Raw genomic sequence first — 18,791 nt, forward strand, 5'->3', positions numbered from 1 at the left:
TCTCTCTCAATAAACTTTAAAAACAAAAAAGACCATAAATCTCTATAATCACAATTTCAGCTGTATCCCACAAGTTTATATATATATTTTTTTTTTTATTTACTTTTTTTGAGAGCACATGCACACAGGGCAGAGGGAAAGGGAGAGAGAGAATCCCAAGCAGGCTTCACACCCAGAGCGGATCCAAACTCAGGGCTCAATCTCACAACTGTGAGATAACCTGAGACAAAATCAAGTGTCAGACACTAAATGGGCTGAGCCACATAGACACCCCTATATATAGTATTTTATTTATAAATCTCTAATTTCAATCAACAAATTGTCGATTAAAGTAGGAACCAGGAGGCAATAAATAATCCTCAACATTTCTTGAGCAGCTACTTATCCCCATTTTCTTTTTGAGAGAGAGAGCGCAAGCACAAGCACAAGCAGGGGAGGAACAGACAGGGAGACACAGAATCCGAAGCAGGCTCCAGGCTTCAAGCTGGCAGTGCAGAACCCAACACGGGGCTTGAACCCATGAACTGTGAGATCATGACCTGAGCTGAAGTCGGACGCTTAACCAACTGAGCCACCCAGGCGCCCCTGTCTCCATTTTCTAGAGATGCAAAAGGCTCTTGGAGGCCTTACACTGATAGCAAAGGGAGATTTTCTGGGAAGTGAGAAAGCTACTTGGGAGGAGCCTGTTTATTTGCTAACTATAATTAATTATAATTAATACAGCAAAAAGATTAGTCCCACTGTATCCTCCAACCACTCACATTACTTTTCTGAAAATGAGGCAAATGGCCAAAAGTAAGGCAACATCTGAGACTTAAAGAACAAGTTCCAGAATAAGAATAAAAAATGTTCTTACAGTTGGTAGCAAATTTTCTGCAACTCTGTGTTGAGGACTTCAAGGCTCTGTTCAGACACAAGATGGAAAGCATGCGAGATCATTTTGCAGTGCCTGCCATCGACAAGCCTGGTCAATGTGCGGTCCTTGGGCATTAGTTTGTTCCCATTTAGATATTTCAACTGTAGGAAGTGGACACAAATTTCTCAGGGATAAAAAGTATCCCTGAGCTGTAATTCAGGAGAATGGACCAAGAGAGACACTACCTTGTGAGCTTAGCAGACCTATTAAGAATGAAATCACATATAAGTCAAAGTGAGGGTAACTAAATATCAGGGTGCAAAACTGTTCAGATTTTTCTAGAAGTCAGCTTTCAGGTTTTTTTTTTTAAGTTTGTTTCTTTGAGAGAGGTGTGAGTTGGGGAAGGTCAGAGAGATTGGGAGAGAGAATCCCAAACAGGCTCCATGCTGTCAGTGCAGAGCCTGACTTGGGACTCGAGCTCATGAACCGAGAGATCATGACTTGAGCCAAAACCAAGAGTTGGATGCTTAACTGACTGAGCCACCCAGGCGCCCCAACAGTAATTATTTTTTAAGTTTATTTATTTTGAGAGAGACAGAGACAGTACAAGTTGGGGAGGGGCAGAGAAAGGGAGAGAAAACCCCAAGCAGGCTCTGCACTGCCAGCACAGAGCCTGATGCAGGGCTCAAATCCATGAAGCCACAAGATCATGACCTGAATTGAAACCAAGAGTTGAACGCTTAACCAACTGAGCCATCCAGGAACCCCCCAAGGTGATTTTTTTAAAAAAATAAGATTTATTGTCAAATTGGCTAACATACAGTGTGTAAAGCGTGCTCTTGGTTTTTGGGGGTAGATTCCCACGGTTCATCACTTACATACAACACCCAGTGCTCATCCCAACAATTGCCCTCCTCAATGCCCATCACCCATTTCCCCCTCTCCCCCACCACCCTCAGTTTGTCCTCTGTATTTAAGAGTCTCTTACGGTTTGCCTCCCTCCCTGCTTGTAACTTTTTTTTTTCTTCCCTTCCCCCATGGTCTTCTGTTAAGTTCCTTAAGATCCACATGAGTGAAAACATGATCTTTCTCTGACTTATTTCACTTAGCATACCTTTCAGCTCCGTCCATGTTGTTGCAAATGGCAAGATTTCATTCTTTTTGATCACCAAGTAATATTCCATTGTATATATATGCCACATCTTCTTTATCCATTCATCAGTTGATGGACATTTAGGCTCTTTCCATAATTTGGCTATTGTTGAAAGTGCTGCTATAAACACTGGGGTACAAGTGCCCCTATGCATCAGCACTCCTGTATCCCTTGGGTAAATTCCTAACCGTGCTATTGCTGGGTCATAGGGTAGATCTATTTGTAATTTTTTGAGGAAACTCCACACTGTTTTCCAGAGCGGCTGCACCAGTTTGCATTCCCACCAACAATGCAAAAGGTTCCCGTTTCTCCACATCGCTTCCCACAGTCAAGTCTGGGTGTATCACCTGGAGTCACAGGGACAATTCATTAAAAATTCCCAGGTGGCTTCTGTGGCACACAGATGGAAGATGCTGATCCAAATCATCACCTTCATTTCAGATTAACAAATGAGGCCACAAGAGAGAAACAAACCTACCACATTCACTCAACACACCTAATGACACTCAAATTAATGAAATCTAAAACAAGACACCTGGTAACTACAGTCTCCTTTATTCTATATCATTCTATTAGAGTTTTATTATTTTTACACCAGAACTGTGATATGCTTAAGGTATAGATTAAACAAAAAATAAAAAAGGGATCTCAATACAGAAAATACATTTAATAAATAAAGCAAAAGCCAAAGATCGGGGGAGACCCAAGAGCGCAAAACAAGCCTTAACCAAAAATGTCTGGAAATACCCAAGGAGCTAGTCTTTTGAGCCATTTCTCGTGGCTTCCAGTGACCATATTTAATAAGGAGCACATCAGCCCAAAAAGGCCAGCAAAAAGGTTAATGGTTTAAAAGATAAGCAAAAGTAGACTTAAGTTGTACTGCGCAAAGTGCTTTCAACAGATCCATTAAAAATAAAGAATATGTGAGAAACATTAATAAAAGTGATGGTCACTCAATCCAAATCAATGTTAGACATACAGTTTACAGCATTTTATTACTGCTAGTGTTTTAAATCTGTATGTATGTACAAATCCAAATATTTGAGTAGCTAGTTTCTTAAACTTTCTAGAAAACCTACTACAATCTCAAATGCTTATCATCATAAGCATGTTAAGAAATATTGTAACTGTTCAAGTGTTAACTAGGTGCTATGGTCCTAAGACAGGCCACTTCCAAAAAGTCTAATAACTATGGATTATCACAGTAACTATATAATATATTACAGTAAACAGAACAGTTATACACATGAGCCATCTGGAAAGCTCAGCAGTCATGAATATGAGGTGATCACTGGACATCCATTTCCAAAGCTTCCACGATGTGTGCGGCAGAAGGGCGATCCTTAGGGTCTTCATTAGTGCATACGGAGAAGAGTTCAATTACTTTCTGGTACGTTTCATCCAGCTCTTCCATATTAACGGGTGGCCTCGTCCCCAAAGCTGCATAGTAGGCTTCATCATCAAAGTCACTTTCATCAAAAGTTTTATCTGCTCGTGAAGGCGTTGGAGATTGAAACAAACAAAATAACTTTTAAGTCATGGAAAAGCTTAGCAACTGCTCACAAACTCACCCTCCCAAAACAAGATCTCCTCGTCCACTATGTTTTCGGTATGCACAGGCCATCTCTTCAATTATCCTGCTGTGGTGAAGATTAGATACTGTCACGGTTTATAGGTTACAACCCCCCACCCTCTTACTGTGATAGCTTTCCAATCTTTTCCTTAGTTGTAGTGGCAGGATTCTCACACAGAATCGTGACATGGAGGCTTTTCTTTCCAGGAAGCAACTTTATTCGTGCTGGCACGGCTCAGTGGGGCTCGTACCCGAAGAACTGAGCCCCGAACGCCACGTGGCATAGTTTTTTATATGTTTTCTATTTCTTTGTCTCCCATATACAGTAACACACAAACATGCAGTCTGATTAAGTAGTCTCATGTTACAAGGTCATGAGGGATGTTGTTACATATGCATGCAGCCAGGTTGCCTTGAGGTTTTTTGGCTTTTTTTTTTTTTTTTTTTTTCCTTAGGGAGGGGACCCTGCCACAAGACAAGAGGAACTTTTAAGGAAACGTTTTGCTCTGTAGGATTTTCTCAATTTATCTCCCTATTATCAATTAAGCTACAACTCATTTATATGAGAGTAAACTGAGATAGCACCAAGTTAGTCAGTAGTAATATAATCCACATCTCATGCCACTACCACTAAATCAAACAACATCTGTTTTAAATTTCAATGTAATAGATAAAATATAATTTTATAAGCTAATCTTTAGTTCAAACTGAAGAGACTGGGATTTATGTTAAAAAAAATATGTGGCTATACCTTCATCATCATCATCATCATCTGGAAGATTAATGTGTGGAATAGATAAAGTCATCATTTCCCACAGAGTCAGGCCAAAGGCAAATATGTCTGCCTTGTCAGTAATAATACCATTCTCTTCCAAAGCTTCCTTGGGTTTCCAAGGCTCGGTGCCAATGTAACAGGCCTCGGGGTCAGTCACTGAAATGAGTACAAGTAAGTCGGTCATAAGGGCAAGCACTAGAAATCACTAAGAAAGGCAAGCAACCCAAAGAAAAATGGGCAAATGATTTAGCAGGTAGTTTTAAAGGTTAAGAAATGTAGACAGTAAACACGAAAATACACTCAATCTCATTAGTAAGAATTACTTTTTCCTTATCAGATTGTTAAATATTAAAAAGCTAGTCAGTTGGCAAGGGTGTAGAGAAATAGCAATTCTCTTAGGAGGGGGCAGGAATACAGAGAGACTGTGGATGTCAAGAGCACAGACTCCGGAGCCAGACTGCCTTGCCTGGGTTTAAACGCATTTGCGAGTTGTGTGACTGTGAACAGATCAATGCATCTCTGTGCTCCAGCTTCTCCATTTTCAAACCATACTGTCATCAGGCAGAGAGAAGTAGTACCATTTCTCTGCTTCTGTAATTGCTATGTCAGGGGAAAGGATAAGGGTCAAATCACACATTGGCTCTGAAAGCTTCTGCCCAGGAATGACATAGGCCTACTCATATTTCCATTTCCTTCTTCCTTCCCTCCCTCCCTTCCTTCCTTCCTTTCTCCCTCTCACATTAATAAAGACAGAACAAATGGGAGGAGGGAGAGGGAAAAATGAGAATCTCGCACTCAGGAAACCAAAGAGCCAGTAGACAAGCACTCATTAATTCATTCATTCAACTTTCGGGGGGGGGGGGGGGGGAGGTACATCTAATAAGTACACTCTGAAGACAGAGTGAGAACGAAGAAGCCAGACTGGGGCAGCACCCAGCATCGGGTGGCAAGGACGAAAGATGTCTCTATGAGAGCCTTTTCACTTACACCAGCTTTCGGACAGTACACATTGGAAGGCAGTCATGTCCAGTATAAGCTCCCTGAAGGTTTTCCCCCATCCCACCTTGTACCTAAGAGGCACCTAATAGAATGCCTGACTAGGTAAGAGTCTAGACATGGTCAACAAGGGCAGTGAGTCTGGTGATAAGGTTAAGGAGTCAGTCATACCTCATTCTATGTTGGTCAAATTCCTACAGGGATGTACCACACCAAATAGCTTTCTAGAGCTCAGGATCTAATACATCACCTCCAATTGGAGATGCCAGCCAAGTGCATTTCCTATATGTCCGTGGATATTTGCCCAAGCGTGAGATTAGAATTTAAACATAATGGACGTGGTTCCCCCACATATGTTACTGATCAAGACTGCTTCTCTGTGAAGATGGATTGTTCTGACAAAAGTCTGGTGTGATCATCAACTGATGGTTGACTCATTCTTTTTTGTCAATACAGAAACAACGGATATTTTATTGCCCTTTGCTACATTCAAAAAGGATAAGCAGACATTACCTGATTTAGTTCTCATGGTCATTATGCCAAACTGAAAAATAATTAAACTGGAGCTTCTCCTCATTCTTCAATTCTTAGCCGAAACATTATTTATTTAGGAAGGCCTTTCTCAACATCTAGGCTAAGTGGCACTGTCGTGTTTATATAATCCCTTCTATCATAACAGTCATTATGCTGTACATTATTCAAGAGCAGCTTGCTGTCCTAGATTATGAACAGTAAAAGGGTTAAGAACTGAAAAAAACAGAAGAGGAAGGAGAACGTCCAAGTATATTCTACAGGGTGCCTGGGTGGCTCAGTCAGTTGAGCGTCCAACTTTGGCTCAAGTCATGATCTCGCAGTTCGTGAGTTCAAGCCCCATGTCGGGCTCTGTGCTAACAGCTTAGAGCCTGAAGTCTGCTTCAAGTTCTGATTCTTCCTCCCTCTGCCCCTCCCTCGCTCATGTTCTGTCTCTCTCCCTCTCAAAAATAAACATTAAAAAAAAAATTCAAATGTATTCTACAAGGTCAGCATTGTCCTGATACCAAAACTAGATAAAGACACTACAAAAACAAAAAAAACCCAATAAAACTACCAGCCAATATCCCTGATGAACATATATGTAAAAATCCTCAATAAAATATTGGCAAACTGCATACGATGGTATAATTAAAAGGATCCTTCACCATAATCAATGGATTTTATTCCAGGGATGCAAAGACGGTTTAAGATTGATAAATCAATCAATGTGATTAACCATACCAACAAAACAAAGGATAAAAATCATATGATCATCTTGAGGCACCTGGGTTGCTCAGTCGGTTAAAAGTGTCTGACTCTCCATTTTGGCTCAGGTCGTGATCTCACAGTCCGTGAGATCAGATCAAGCCTTGTGTTGGGTTCTGAGCTGACAGCACAAAGCCTGTTTGGGATTCTTTCTCTCCTTTTTTCTCTGTCCCTCCCCTATTTGCATATGTGTGCTCTCTCTCTCTCTCAAAATAAATAAACTTAAAAAAAAAATCATATGATCATCTCAAAAGACGCAGAAAAGGCTTTTGACAAAATTTGACATCTGTTCATGATGAAAATTCATAAAACAAAGTGGGTTTAGAGGAAATATACCTCAACATAATAAAGGCCATAAATGGGAAACCACAGCTAACATCAGTCTCAATGATGAAAAACTGAGAACTTTTCCTCTAAGATCAGGAACAATGTAAGGATGTCCACTTGTGCCACTTTTATTCAACATAGTACTAGAAGTCCAAGCCATTGTAATCAGACAAGAAAAAAAAATAAATAAAAGACATCCAACTTAGTAAAGAAGTAAGCTGCAGATGAGATGATGCTTTGCACAGAAAACCCTAAAGACTCCACCAAAAACCTATTAGAAGTAATAAATGAATACAGTAAAGTTTCAGGATATAAAATTAATATACAGAAATCTGTTGCTCTCTATATACTAATAACAAAGTAGAAAAAGAAATTAAGAAAACAATTCCAGGGGCGCCTGGGTGGTTCAGTCAGTTAAGTGTCCAACTTCAGTTCAGGTCATGATCTCACAGTTTCTAAGTTTGAGCCCTGCATTAGGTTCTCTGCTGTCAGCGCAGAGCCTGCTTCAGATCCTCTGTTTGCCTATCTCCCTGCCCCTCCCCAGCTCACTCTCTCTCTCAAAAATAAACATTAAAAAAAATTTTTTTAAAGAAAATCATTTTAAATCATTTTAAAAATCATCATTAAAGACAAACAAAAAGCAGAAACCAGACCTACAAATTCAGAGAACTGATGGTTGCCAGAGGGGAGAGGGATGTGGGGCATGGGCAAAATGAGTGAAAGGGAGATACAGTTTCCAGTTATGGAAAGAATAAGTCATAGGGATGAAAGTTACAGCATAGCATTGTATGGTGACAGATGGTAGCTACACTTGGGAAAGCATAGCGTAATGTATAGGTTTATCATACACCTGAAACTAACATAATATTGTGTGCTAACTATAATTAAACTATAATCAATTAATTAAAGTCAATAAAAAAAATAACATACAAAAATTCTTAAGAAAGGGTAAGGACTGTGTCTATCCTATTTTCCTCTATATTCATAATACCTCACACAGTGCTTGGCCATACTAAGTATTAACAATATTTGTTAAATAAATAATCTAGAGATAACCACTGTTAAAACTGGGCTTGTCACAGCACACCTTATATTATAGTTGTGAAACATGGGAATATACCACCTATTGAAACACAAAACTTAAAAATAACTTGTAAAGAGGTGCCAGGGTGGCTCAGTTGGTTAAGCATCCAACTTCAGCTCAGGTCATGATCTCGCAGTCTGTGAGATCAAACCCTGCGTTGGGCTCTGTGCTGACAGCTCAGAGCCTGGAGCCTGCCTCATATCCTGTGTCTCCCTCTCTACCTCTCCTCCACTCACAATCTGTCTCTCAAAAATGAGTAAATGTTAAAAAGAAAAAAAAAGAAAAGAAAACTTTTAAAGATTTAGGTGTATTTTTTTCCAAACTTTTCTTAATGTGTACATATTTAAGTGCTATTTTACGATCTGTTCATCTCACTCAATATATCTGGATATACCATTCCTACAAATATAAACCTGTATCATTTTAATAACATTCTATTGTTTGGTGGTACAATAAATTAAACCACCCCTTACTGGTGGACATTCGCCTAAAGTTTTGCATAGTCTATTCTGCTACAATGTATATTTTTATAAGTTAGTACATACACAATTCAGTAAAAAAAGATTAATTTCTCTCCCAGCACCTGTTATTTTTAAAGTGCTTAGGAGTAAACTTCCTCATAAAGAGAAAGCCTTAGCCCAAGAGAAAAAAGAAGAGAACTGCCTTCTCTTAATGCATGGCTGGTTTAGTCAGCTATGCTGACTATAAGCATATATTGATGAAGCAGAGAGTGCCGGTAAAGGAGCTGCAGAGACATTTCCCCCAGGCTTACAAATGTGGTTTTGAGAAAGCCAGATCAAGTTTTTAATTAAAAGTATGTATTGAAAATAAATGCCCTCAAATATACACCTTCAAGGAAGCACAAACCCAGGGTTTATGGCTTCAAAGGACGGGCTGATGCTGGGCACCAGTGAAGATTTCACGTGTTAGTATTTTTATCAGGATAGTTATCGTTTTCGTTACTGCTGTGTTTTCAACACTGCATGAGTTTTGATTCTTCTGTCTTAACTCTATTTCTTCTACAAGCCTAAGTCTCTTGGTTTTGCAGAAATTAATATATCGGATTACTATAAAAAATGTCTGCAGTGCCCAATTATTTTTTGGAATATGTTCTTGGGAATGAATTATAGGATCAAAGGGCATTTTGAAAGGGTTTTTTTTTGTTTTGTTTTGTTTTTGTTTTTTAAATATAGATTTCCAAATTGCCCTCTGAAAAGACTGTACCATTGTAGCAGTTACCAGTGCTGTTCATCAAGTAGGTCATACTCTCCCCCATCTGGACACAAAGATGGATGCACTTTTTGGCCTGTCAAGGTTGGATGGAGCCATCTGACTTGTTCTGGTCGGTGAGTTGTGAAAGAAGTGGCTTGTGTCATTTCTAATCTGGGGCATTTAGTTGTTAGTGCAAGACTTGTGGAGCAGCACTTTCCAACAGAACTTTCTGTGGTAATAAAAATGTTCCATATCTGCATTGTCCCACTGTGGTAGGCACTAACCACAGGCAGCTACTGAGCACTTGAAAAGTGGCTAGGGTAGCTGAGGAAATCAATTTTTAAACTTTTCAAATATTTATTAATTTCAATAACTGTATGCAGCTAGTGGCTACTGTACTGCACAGCTCTGGAGCCTTTTTACCCTCCATATGTACAGTGACGGCAGTGTTCCGTATAGCGGATGTTCTAGCCGCTTAGGTCCTAAAAATGAGAAACATAGCCATAATGGATCTGTAGCTTGAATAAGCTGTGGTTGCTTTAAGCCACTGAAGTTTTTGAGGGTGTATGCTACCACAGCAAAACTTATCCTAACCTGAATGATACCTGATATGATACTGAATGATAACCTGAATTGCAACTTCTACTTAGCGTATGAGAGTACATGTTAAGCTAATTTGGAAGTAAGTCAGCCAAAGACAAATACATGATTTCACTCATGTGTGGAATTTGAGAAACAAAACAGATGAACATGGGGGAAGGGAAGGAAAAATAAGATAAAGACAGAGAGGAGACAAACCATTAGAGACTCTTAAATACAGAGAACAAACTGAGGGTTGCTGGTGGGGTGTTGGGCAGGGATGGGCTAGATGGGTGATAGGCATTAAGGAGGGCACTTGTTAGGAAGAGTACTGGGTGTTAGATGTAATAATGAATCACTAAATCCTACTCCTGAAAAAATAACATAACATAACATAAAATGGTTTCTAGTTTTAGTGTCCTTCTTAAGCCCAATTTTAATGAATTATTTACCTGTAATTTTTTTCACTACTCTTTTAACATCTTAAAATCCTAATCCTCACATCTTAATCCTACAAGGATTAGACTGAGAATGGAAAATAGCTTTATTTTTTCTAAAATGTCCACACATCATCATTTACTGACTCAACTACTTCTTTCTCAATACTACTAAATGTCAGTGTTATATAATAAATTTGATATATTTGGGACTACTTGACTCCTTACATTTTTCTGCCTATTTTGGCAGGAATATCACTGCTTTCACTACTGTGGCTTTATAATACTTAACATCACCTCAGGAAAATTCCCATTCATCATTCTTTCACAAAATTTTCCTGGTTATGTTTGAACATGTATCAAGGTTGAACTTCACATGTTTACAAACCATGAACTTTGACATGTTCAAAAATAAAACAGATGTTGGGATAATGCAGAATTTATGGATTTATTCATTCACTTCTGCTTTCTGTCTCTAAGACTTCAATTATTTTTTTACCTGATGTGAATTCAGAACTCAAACTTAGTTTCATAAAGGTTAAATAATGAAAATGTTTTGCTTTGAGTAGTATTGACCATATCAAATAGGTTTTGATTTTCTAAATACAGTATAGCTGGAATTTGATTTCAGCTAAGAATTATTTACAAATATTTTAAATTCTTAAAAAATGTGGGTGTTTTGTTTCCAATTGTGTCACTAATTTCTAGATTTGCAGCACTGAGGACAAGGTAATCTCAGGTTCTCGTAACTTTATGTGCGTTCAGGTTTAATAAATACTTGGATGCGTAGAGATTCACCTCATTATCTACTCAGATATTCTACATCTTAGTTTTGTCTATTTGACCTACTAAGGATTGAGAAAATTATGCCAAAAATATCTTACTTGCATCCTGTTTCATAATTTCTCCTTTATTTTCGAAAGTTTCAACTTGGTAGCAGTTATATAGCCTAAAGGCTCATAATAGTCCTATCTTGATGAATGAATACAGACATCTTTATAAAGTCACTCTATTCATCTTGGCTTTTTTCTTCACTTAACTCGCTGATTTTTACTAGAAATTAAAGTGTACAAAAGTTCTGGGGCGCCTGGGTGGCTCAGTTGGTTGAGCGTCTGACTTCGGCTCAGGTCATATCTCACGGTTTTTGAGTTCGAGCCCGCATCGGGCTCTGTGCTGATGGCTCGGAATCTGGAGCCTGCTTCAGATTCTGTGTCTCCCTCTTTCTCTGCCTCTACCCTGCTCGTGCTCTCTCTCTCGAAAATAAATAAACATAAAAAAAAAAGCGTACAAAAGTTCTAAACAGCATTCATTAACCTTCATTTTACCACATATTCATATGAAGAAGCACATTTAAATGTTATTTATTAAATAACATGTTTAAAGCAGGGACCTTCTTTATGATGCTGGCTCTTGGTTCTTACCAAGATCTTAAATTCGCTGAGAATGGTCAGTATTTATATCAGAGAAGAAGGAGTCGAGAATGGTCAGTATTTACATCAGAGAAGGAGTCGGGGCAGGCCAAAGGGCAAGCAGCAGAAGATCTAGCTTTATTAGCACCCCTCTCTCCTACTTCCACCCATTCTTCTTCTACCAGTTTCCCCAGTCTTAACATTATGCGAAACTAAATGAGTTCCTTTATAAAACCTTATTAAAACTGTTTTCTACTCCCAGATCTTTTACCACATAAAAATCCCAAGCCAGGTTAGAAATAGTTCCTAAAGTTATCTTCAGTTAAAGTATATTAATAAAAATGCAATAATTTATATTGGTGTGACAAAGCAGGGGGCTGGAGGCTGGGTGGAAGAGAGACAGGAAAGGAGTGGTATTATTTATTGTACACTTTTTATACATAGTTTTTAATTTTAAGTATATAAACTTATTACCTATTTAAATATGTAAAAATTAGAAACCTAAAAATTGCATAAAAATAAAGTTAAAAAAAAAAATACTACTTACCAGTCATATTTTCATCCAGTGGTAGAGAGACTCCTACATCACAGATTTTAATTGTTTCAAAATCACCTTTAATTACAACATTTGAGGACTTTAGGTCTCCATGAAGCAGTTTCTTTTCTTGGTGTAGATACTAAAACAGTTGAAATTTAATACATATGAGCAAATATATAAACTGATAAAAATATAGGATAACCTTCAAACAAAAATAACAACTTGAACTCCCTTCCTGAACTGCAGGATTGTATCTGTTCATCATTTCCAACTATCTAAAGTCAGACCAGGGAACATCCTTTGTTACCATAGTCCGCCATACTGACCAGACCTAAAGGAGTCTTTGAAAATCAATGTTCATTTATAGGTAAGCTAACTTTTTTATTTTCAAACTCATCTCATACTTGTCTATTAAAAGAAGACACTGCAGCTTTAAAAATATACCACAATTGGAGCACCTGGGTGGCTCAGTCATGATCTCATGGTTCGTGAGATTGAGCTCCCCAACAGGCTCTAAGGCGGGGTGGGGAGTCTGCTTGGGATTCTCTCTCTCCCTCTCTCTGCCCCTCCCCTGCTCATGGCTCTCTCTCTCTAAATAATACAAATATATTTTATTTATCTTTTTTTAATTTTTTTTTTTAACGTTTATTTTTGAGACAGAGAGAGACAGAGCATGAACGGGGGAGGGGCAGAGAGAGAGGGAGACACAGAATCGGAAGCAGGCTCCAGGCTCTGAGCCGTCGGCCCAGAGCCCGATGCAGGGCTCGAACTCACGGACTGTGAGATCGTGACCTGAGCTGAAGTTGGACACTTAACCGACTGAGCCACCCAGGCGCCCCAGTACAAATATATTTTAAAAAATACACCAAATTTTCCTTGAGGCTAGTCATTTTTAGAAGTAAATTTGGGATCTTCACAATGAGGCACACTTTTCTCAAATGACTGAGGTGATGAAGAACAGATGACTAAGGGCTACACAGAGGTCACAAGCAGAAGAGGAAGCAGAAATGTAATCTAAGACTAAATTTTGTTTTACACATCAACTCTTTCTTAGTAATGCTACTCACCCATAATCAAAAATAATCTTGCTACACTGTTATTTGTTCATCAGCATCTGAGCATCTACTCTGTGAGCTGGGTTTGAAAATACTGCAGAGACAATTTTTGGTATGTATCTTGGAACACTTACTGTGCTTAATTTATTATTTTTTTAAAAGTTTATTTATTTATTTTGAAAGAGAGAGAGAGAGGGAGAGAGAGTGCAAGTGAGCTGGGGAGGACCAGAGAGAGAGAGGGACAGAAAGAATCCCAAGCAGGCTCCACACTGTCAGTACGGAGCCCGACATGGGGCTTGATCTCACGATCTGGGAGTTCATGACCTGAGCTGAAATCAAGAGTCAGATGCTTAACTGACTGAGCCACCCAGGTGCCCCAAAACTAATACAATTATTTTTTTCTTTTATTTATTTTTTAAAGAATATAATTTATTGTCAAATTGGCTTACATACTAACTCCTAACATGCGACTTTGATATCAGTATCAATCATGATCCACTTTTGAGTCATTCAATGGTGTTTTAGAACCAGCATTACTTCTGTTTGGTTATTAGGATAAATAATTCTTTTCCCGGGGTGCCTGGGTGGTTCAGTCAGTTAAGTGTCCAACTCTTGATCTCGCTCAGGTCATGATCTCAACACTTGTGAGTTCAAGCCCCAAGTCAGGCTCCTCACTGACAACATGGGGCCTGCTCTGGATTCTGTCTTCCCTTCTCTCTGCTCCTCCCCTGCTCTCTCTTGCACTCTCTCTCTAAAAATATATAAATAAACTTTAAAACAAAAGTTTTCCTTCTTTACACAGTATCTATCAAAAGTCACAACAATTTATTTGCATAACATTGAGAGAGCTTTTTTCATTTAACCCACACATATAAACTGATGTTCAAAACTTAACATCCCACAAGACAATCTTAAGAGGTTTATTTATATGAAAGAAGGGTTAGGCTGCACCCCCAGGAATAATTACTAAATTTGTGTTAAACTGATTAATCCTTTTAACTACACCTAACACAAGATCTCTATAAACAAAACTACCTGGGTTGGGTTATTTCAGGCTACGTAAAGGCTTCAAACAATACTTTGCTGATCAAAACAAGGAAATAGTGCACTATGCAATATGAGAGTTTGTAAAGACTTTAACTTAAGGCAACTACCTCTTTTGGGGAAAAAAAAAAAAATCCCACCTTGTAATTAGGTATATAAAGTCCCATAGAAGTCATTTAAAATATAATGGCATGGTTACCTTTAACCCTTTCGCCATGTTCAAAGCAACTTTTAAAATTATGGCTGCTGGAAAAGGATCTTGGCTGTCTTTATTTCGTTCTTCTATTAAGTCATTTAAAGACTTTTCCCCTCCATATTCCATAGCAAGACACAGACTACCATCACTGGCTTCAGTGAAAGCACGATAACCTTAAAGAAAACAGGATATTTTCTTACTAGAATAGGGAAGAACAACTGTATTTATGTTTTTTTACAGTGATCGAAAACATGTCTGGAGGAACACTGACAAAATACAATGAAACCACTATTTATGAAACCAATTCAGTAGATATAATTTAAAATGACTTCAGTGCTTGCCAACAGTATTGCAAATTAAAATATTTTTAAATGAAATGCTCTATGCCTTCCTAAATATAATGGTTTCACCAGTCTTAATTATATTAGAAAATAAGGAAATTCTCTCAATAAGATCATTGTATATTCCTGAATTCTTTACAGTGCCACCATCATAATGACTATATTTATTCCCATAAAATTTTAAATACATATAAACATTACAAATATTACATAATAATTTATATTCTAAAACAGTCACAATAATTTGATTCTTGACAAATTCCACCATCATCTTCATTTTTATTAGTGAAACTGGTTAAGAGATTATATACACAGTTTCTGAATAAACACACATACTGCTACGAAATAAATTTAAACTTACCTACAATGTTTGGATGATGGAGGTTTTTCAAAATCTTAGCTTCATCTATTAGCCTCTTTTGATACATACTTTGATAATGATCATTACATCTAGGGTTAATCTTTTTCACAGCCCAAGGAGAATGAGACAAACCTCTTGGAGATCTTAAAAAAATAATCAAAAATTATGTAGAAAGAATAAGAACCACAATGTATTTCAAATGACTAGGAAGAACTTACACATTTTGAAAAGAGCTCAATAATAATTTGTTTTAAACATTTTCAAAAAATATTTCAACTATCAACACCTTTGCTCCATATCCTTTTTAATGGAAGATATCTAGCTGATATATCTGTTAATTATAAGAGGAGTCTGACATCTATTGCTGAAAGGGATGGGTTAAAAAGAGGCAATTAGAAGGAAAAAGATGGAATGTTATAAATTTTAAACTTCAAAATTATTATACTATTTTCTAATTTTTCCGTTCCAGCATGTCAGACTACCAACTACTTATCAAACATTTAACTATATGTACCACAGGCAAGTTACAGAATGGTAAATAATAAACATTAATGTCCAAGAAGTTTAAAGAAGAGATGTACAAAAAACATGTGACTCATATATGATCATGCAAAGAATAACAGATTGTTCTTAACCAACAAATATTGTGTCCCTACACTAGCCAGTCCATCCTATACTGTTCACCATCTACTCAAAAGACGTATGTTTAAGGAGATAATAAACATACAAATGAGAAAAAAATATAAAGTGTCTATTTTCTAGGAAGATACAGCCATTTTAGAATATTTAAGGTGTAAACATTTTGAAGTCTAAATAAATAGGTAAAACAAAGTCAGGGAAAAGTTTACCTGATAAAGTAGGTAGTTATTTATGGGTACAGCAAATTAACAAGGACAAAGTATATGCGACATATGGGCACAAAAGCTAATGAAAGAGCCTCAGAAGTTAGAGATAAAAAGTTTAACAATAGGAAGATAAAACAATAGACAGAGCCAAGAACCTACTTAGCTTTTTACTACTTCATGAACACAGCTCTATGATCACAGGACCTTTTTTCTCTCTTTTTTTAAATCAAAAAAACATGCACTTAAAGGATTGCTAGATTTAACTTACATACATCTATCATACACAAGTTTATCCGAACTATCCTTAAACCTCCAGTTTTAGATAACAACAGTATTTGAAGATGACCTCTTCCATATCATTTTATTATGAAAAATATATTTTTCAGGGTGCCTGGGTGGCTCAGTCTGTTAAACGCCCGTCTCCTGATATCGGCTCAGGTTGTTGTGATCTCTTGGTCCTGAGATCGAGCTCCACTGCAATGACAGTGCAGAGCCTTCTTGGGATTCTCTCTTTCCCTCTCTCTCCGCCCTTCCCCTGCTGGTGTGTGCTCACACTCTCTCAAAATAAACTTAAAAATATGAAAAATAATACACCACGATTTTACTTGAGGCTAGTCATTTTTAGAAATAAATTTGGAATCTTCACAATGAGGCACATGCACACTCACTCTCTCTCAAAATAAATAAACATTAAAAAAAAAAAAAGAAAAATATGTATTTCAAGTTTCAAAGGGTACCCCTCAACTCCTGAGTGTTTAGAATTCAGTGAACAGGGGCACCTGGGTGGCTCAGTCAGTTAAGCATCCAACTTTGGCTCAGGTCATGATCTCCTGGTTCATGGGTTCAAGCCCCATGTTGGGCTCTGTGCTGACAGCTCAGAGCCTGGAGCCTGTTTCAGATTCTGTGTCTCTCTCTCTCTCTGCCCCTCTCCTGATCACTCTGTGTCTCTCTCTCTCTCAAAAATACACAAATATTAAAAAAATTTTAGAATTCAGTGAACAATTCCATCTTTGCCTTTTCCATAACATATCTCAATCTACAGACATATATATGAAATCTGAATAAAATATTTTGCCAAACTATATGTTGGCTTGTTGAAAAGATAAAACAGGCAGATCTTTAATGAGATCGCAGTAGGAAAAAAGATAAAAGAAGACCCGAACGATAATACTGTTAACAAAAACAGCCACAGATTTGTCAGAGATACAAAAATATGTGAATAAATACAACTTTTACCTCAATAAAATTAAAAGACAAAATGGACAAATTTCTACGAAAACATAATCAAGAGTTTATAGTATCCTTGTAACAAATAGTAAGCCTAAATAATTTTACAAGTGAGTTTATTAAACTTTCAAGGAAGCTATCGTTCCATCTTACATAAACTGTTCCAGGGAATAGAAAGAAAGGGGACTATGAATTTAGTATAACCTTAATAAACAAATCAAACAGGGACAGCAAAAATGGAAAATCACAAGCCAATTCCACTTAAATCATATCTGTAAAACTCCTAAAGAGCAAAATGAAGCCAGCAGTTTTATTAAAAAATAGTAATATATCACAACTAAGTTAATTTAGGAATGCAAATTTGATTTAACATAAAAAAATATAGACTTCTAGGTTAAAATGATAGCTTGAAACTACACATATGATTTTTGATACCTCCCAAGCCCCACTAAAATAAAAGCAAATGGGTATATTAAGACCTATATCCAAATAATGCAGAGGAGACAACACATTTCTGGAAGCTTGGAAAAAAGATTAAATAACTGACTTAACAGGCCCAGTGAACTTCCTGAAAGTTACTTAAAAAGCAGGGGCGCCTGGGTGGCTCGGTCAGTTAAGCGTCCGACTTCAGCTCAGGTCATGATCTCACGGTCCGTGAGTTCGAGGCCCGCGTCGGGCTCTGTGCTGACCGCTCAGAGCCTGGAGCCTGTTTCAGATTCTGTGTCTCCCTCTCTCTCTGCCCCTCCCCTGTTCATGGTCTGTATCTCTCTGTCTCAAAAATAAATAAACGTTAAAAAAAAAAAAAAAAAAAAAAGCAGATGAATTCCTAGATGCCCTCCCCAATTCTGTATCACTAGCAGTTGTCCACCTCCTAATCCCCCGGCTTCTGAAGACTGGAGACTGGCTTTGGAAGGGATAAAGGCAGAGGGTCTTTAACTGAGTTTAGTACTGGCACAGTTGAGAACCTGTGAACCACACGAGGAAAGGGTAATTCATGGCCAGATGCACACTAAATGCTCAATGTGTTTTCACATGTGTATATTAATATCCAGATCCGGATACAGAGCGTTTATAGCACCCTCAAAAGACTTAGGATGCCATTTTAGAATGGAAAACTTTCAGATAGTTCATTAAAAACAAGACAGACAGGGGCATCTGGGTGGCTCAGTCAACTAAGCATCTGACTTTGGCTCAGGTCATGATCTCATGGTCTGCGGGTTTGAGCCCCGTTTCAGGTTCTGCTGATGGCTCAGAGCCTGGGGCCTGCTTTGGATTCTGTGTCTCCCTCTCTCTACCCCTCTCCCACTCATGCTCTGTCTCTCTGTTTCTCTCAAAAATAAACATTAAAAAAATTAAAAAAAAAAGAGACAAAAATGAAAAAATAGACACACCAGAAGATGAGGTTGGAGAAATCTCCCAGAAAACAGGGCAAAAAGACAGAGAGAAAAAAGAACCCCCCCCCCCAAAAAAAAGGTAGATAATAGGAATTCCTGATAGAGAAGAGA

At 37.8% G+C, this 18,791-nt stretch overlaps 1 protein-coding gene across 5 annotated transcripts in view; it reads right to left on the reverse strand.

Annotated features, from left to right (window-relative positions):
• Nucleotides 1-2,544: 2,544 nt before the first annotated feature.
• PBK (PDZ binding kinase) overlaps nt 2,545-18,791 on the reverse strand; it is a 29,193-nt gene continuing 12,946 nt past the window's right edge. For 4 of the 5 annotated variants that reach the window (XM_058720756.1, XM_058720759.1, XM_058720757.1 and 1 more), the window contains exons 4-8: nt 15,215-15,357; nt 14,516-14,685; nt 12,227-12,356; nt 4,334-4,513; nt 2,545-3,497 (exon numbers count right to left, since the gene is read on the reverse strand). In XM_058720756.1, coding sequence (XP_058576739.1) covers nt 3,298-3,497; nt 4,334-4,513; nt 12,227-12,356; nt 14,516-14,685; nt 15,215-15,357 — 823 coding nt within the window. In that variant the 3' untranslated portion in view covers nt 2,545-3,297. The remainder of the gene's footprint in view (nt 3,498-4,333; nt 4,514-12,226; nt 12,357-14,515; nt 14,686-15,214; nt 15,358-18,791) is intronic. The other variant, XM_058720760.1, reaches the window with a different exon arrangement.

Source organism: Neofelis nebulosa, chromosome 3 (assembly GCF_028018385.1).
Source record: "Neofelis nebulosa isolate mNeoNeb1 chromosome 3, mNeoNeb1.pri, whole genome shotgun sequence".
NCBI lineage: Eukaryota > Metazoa > Chordata > Mammalia > Carnivora > Felidae > Neofelis > Neofelis nebulosa.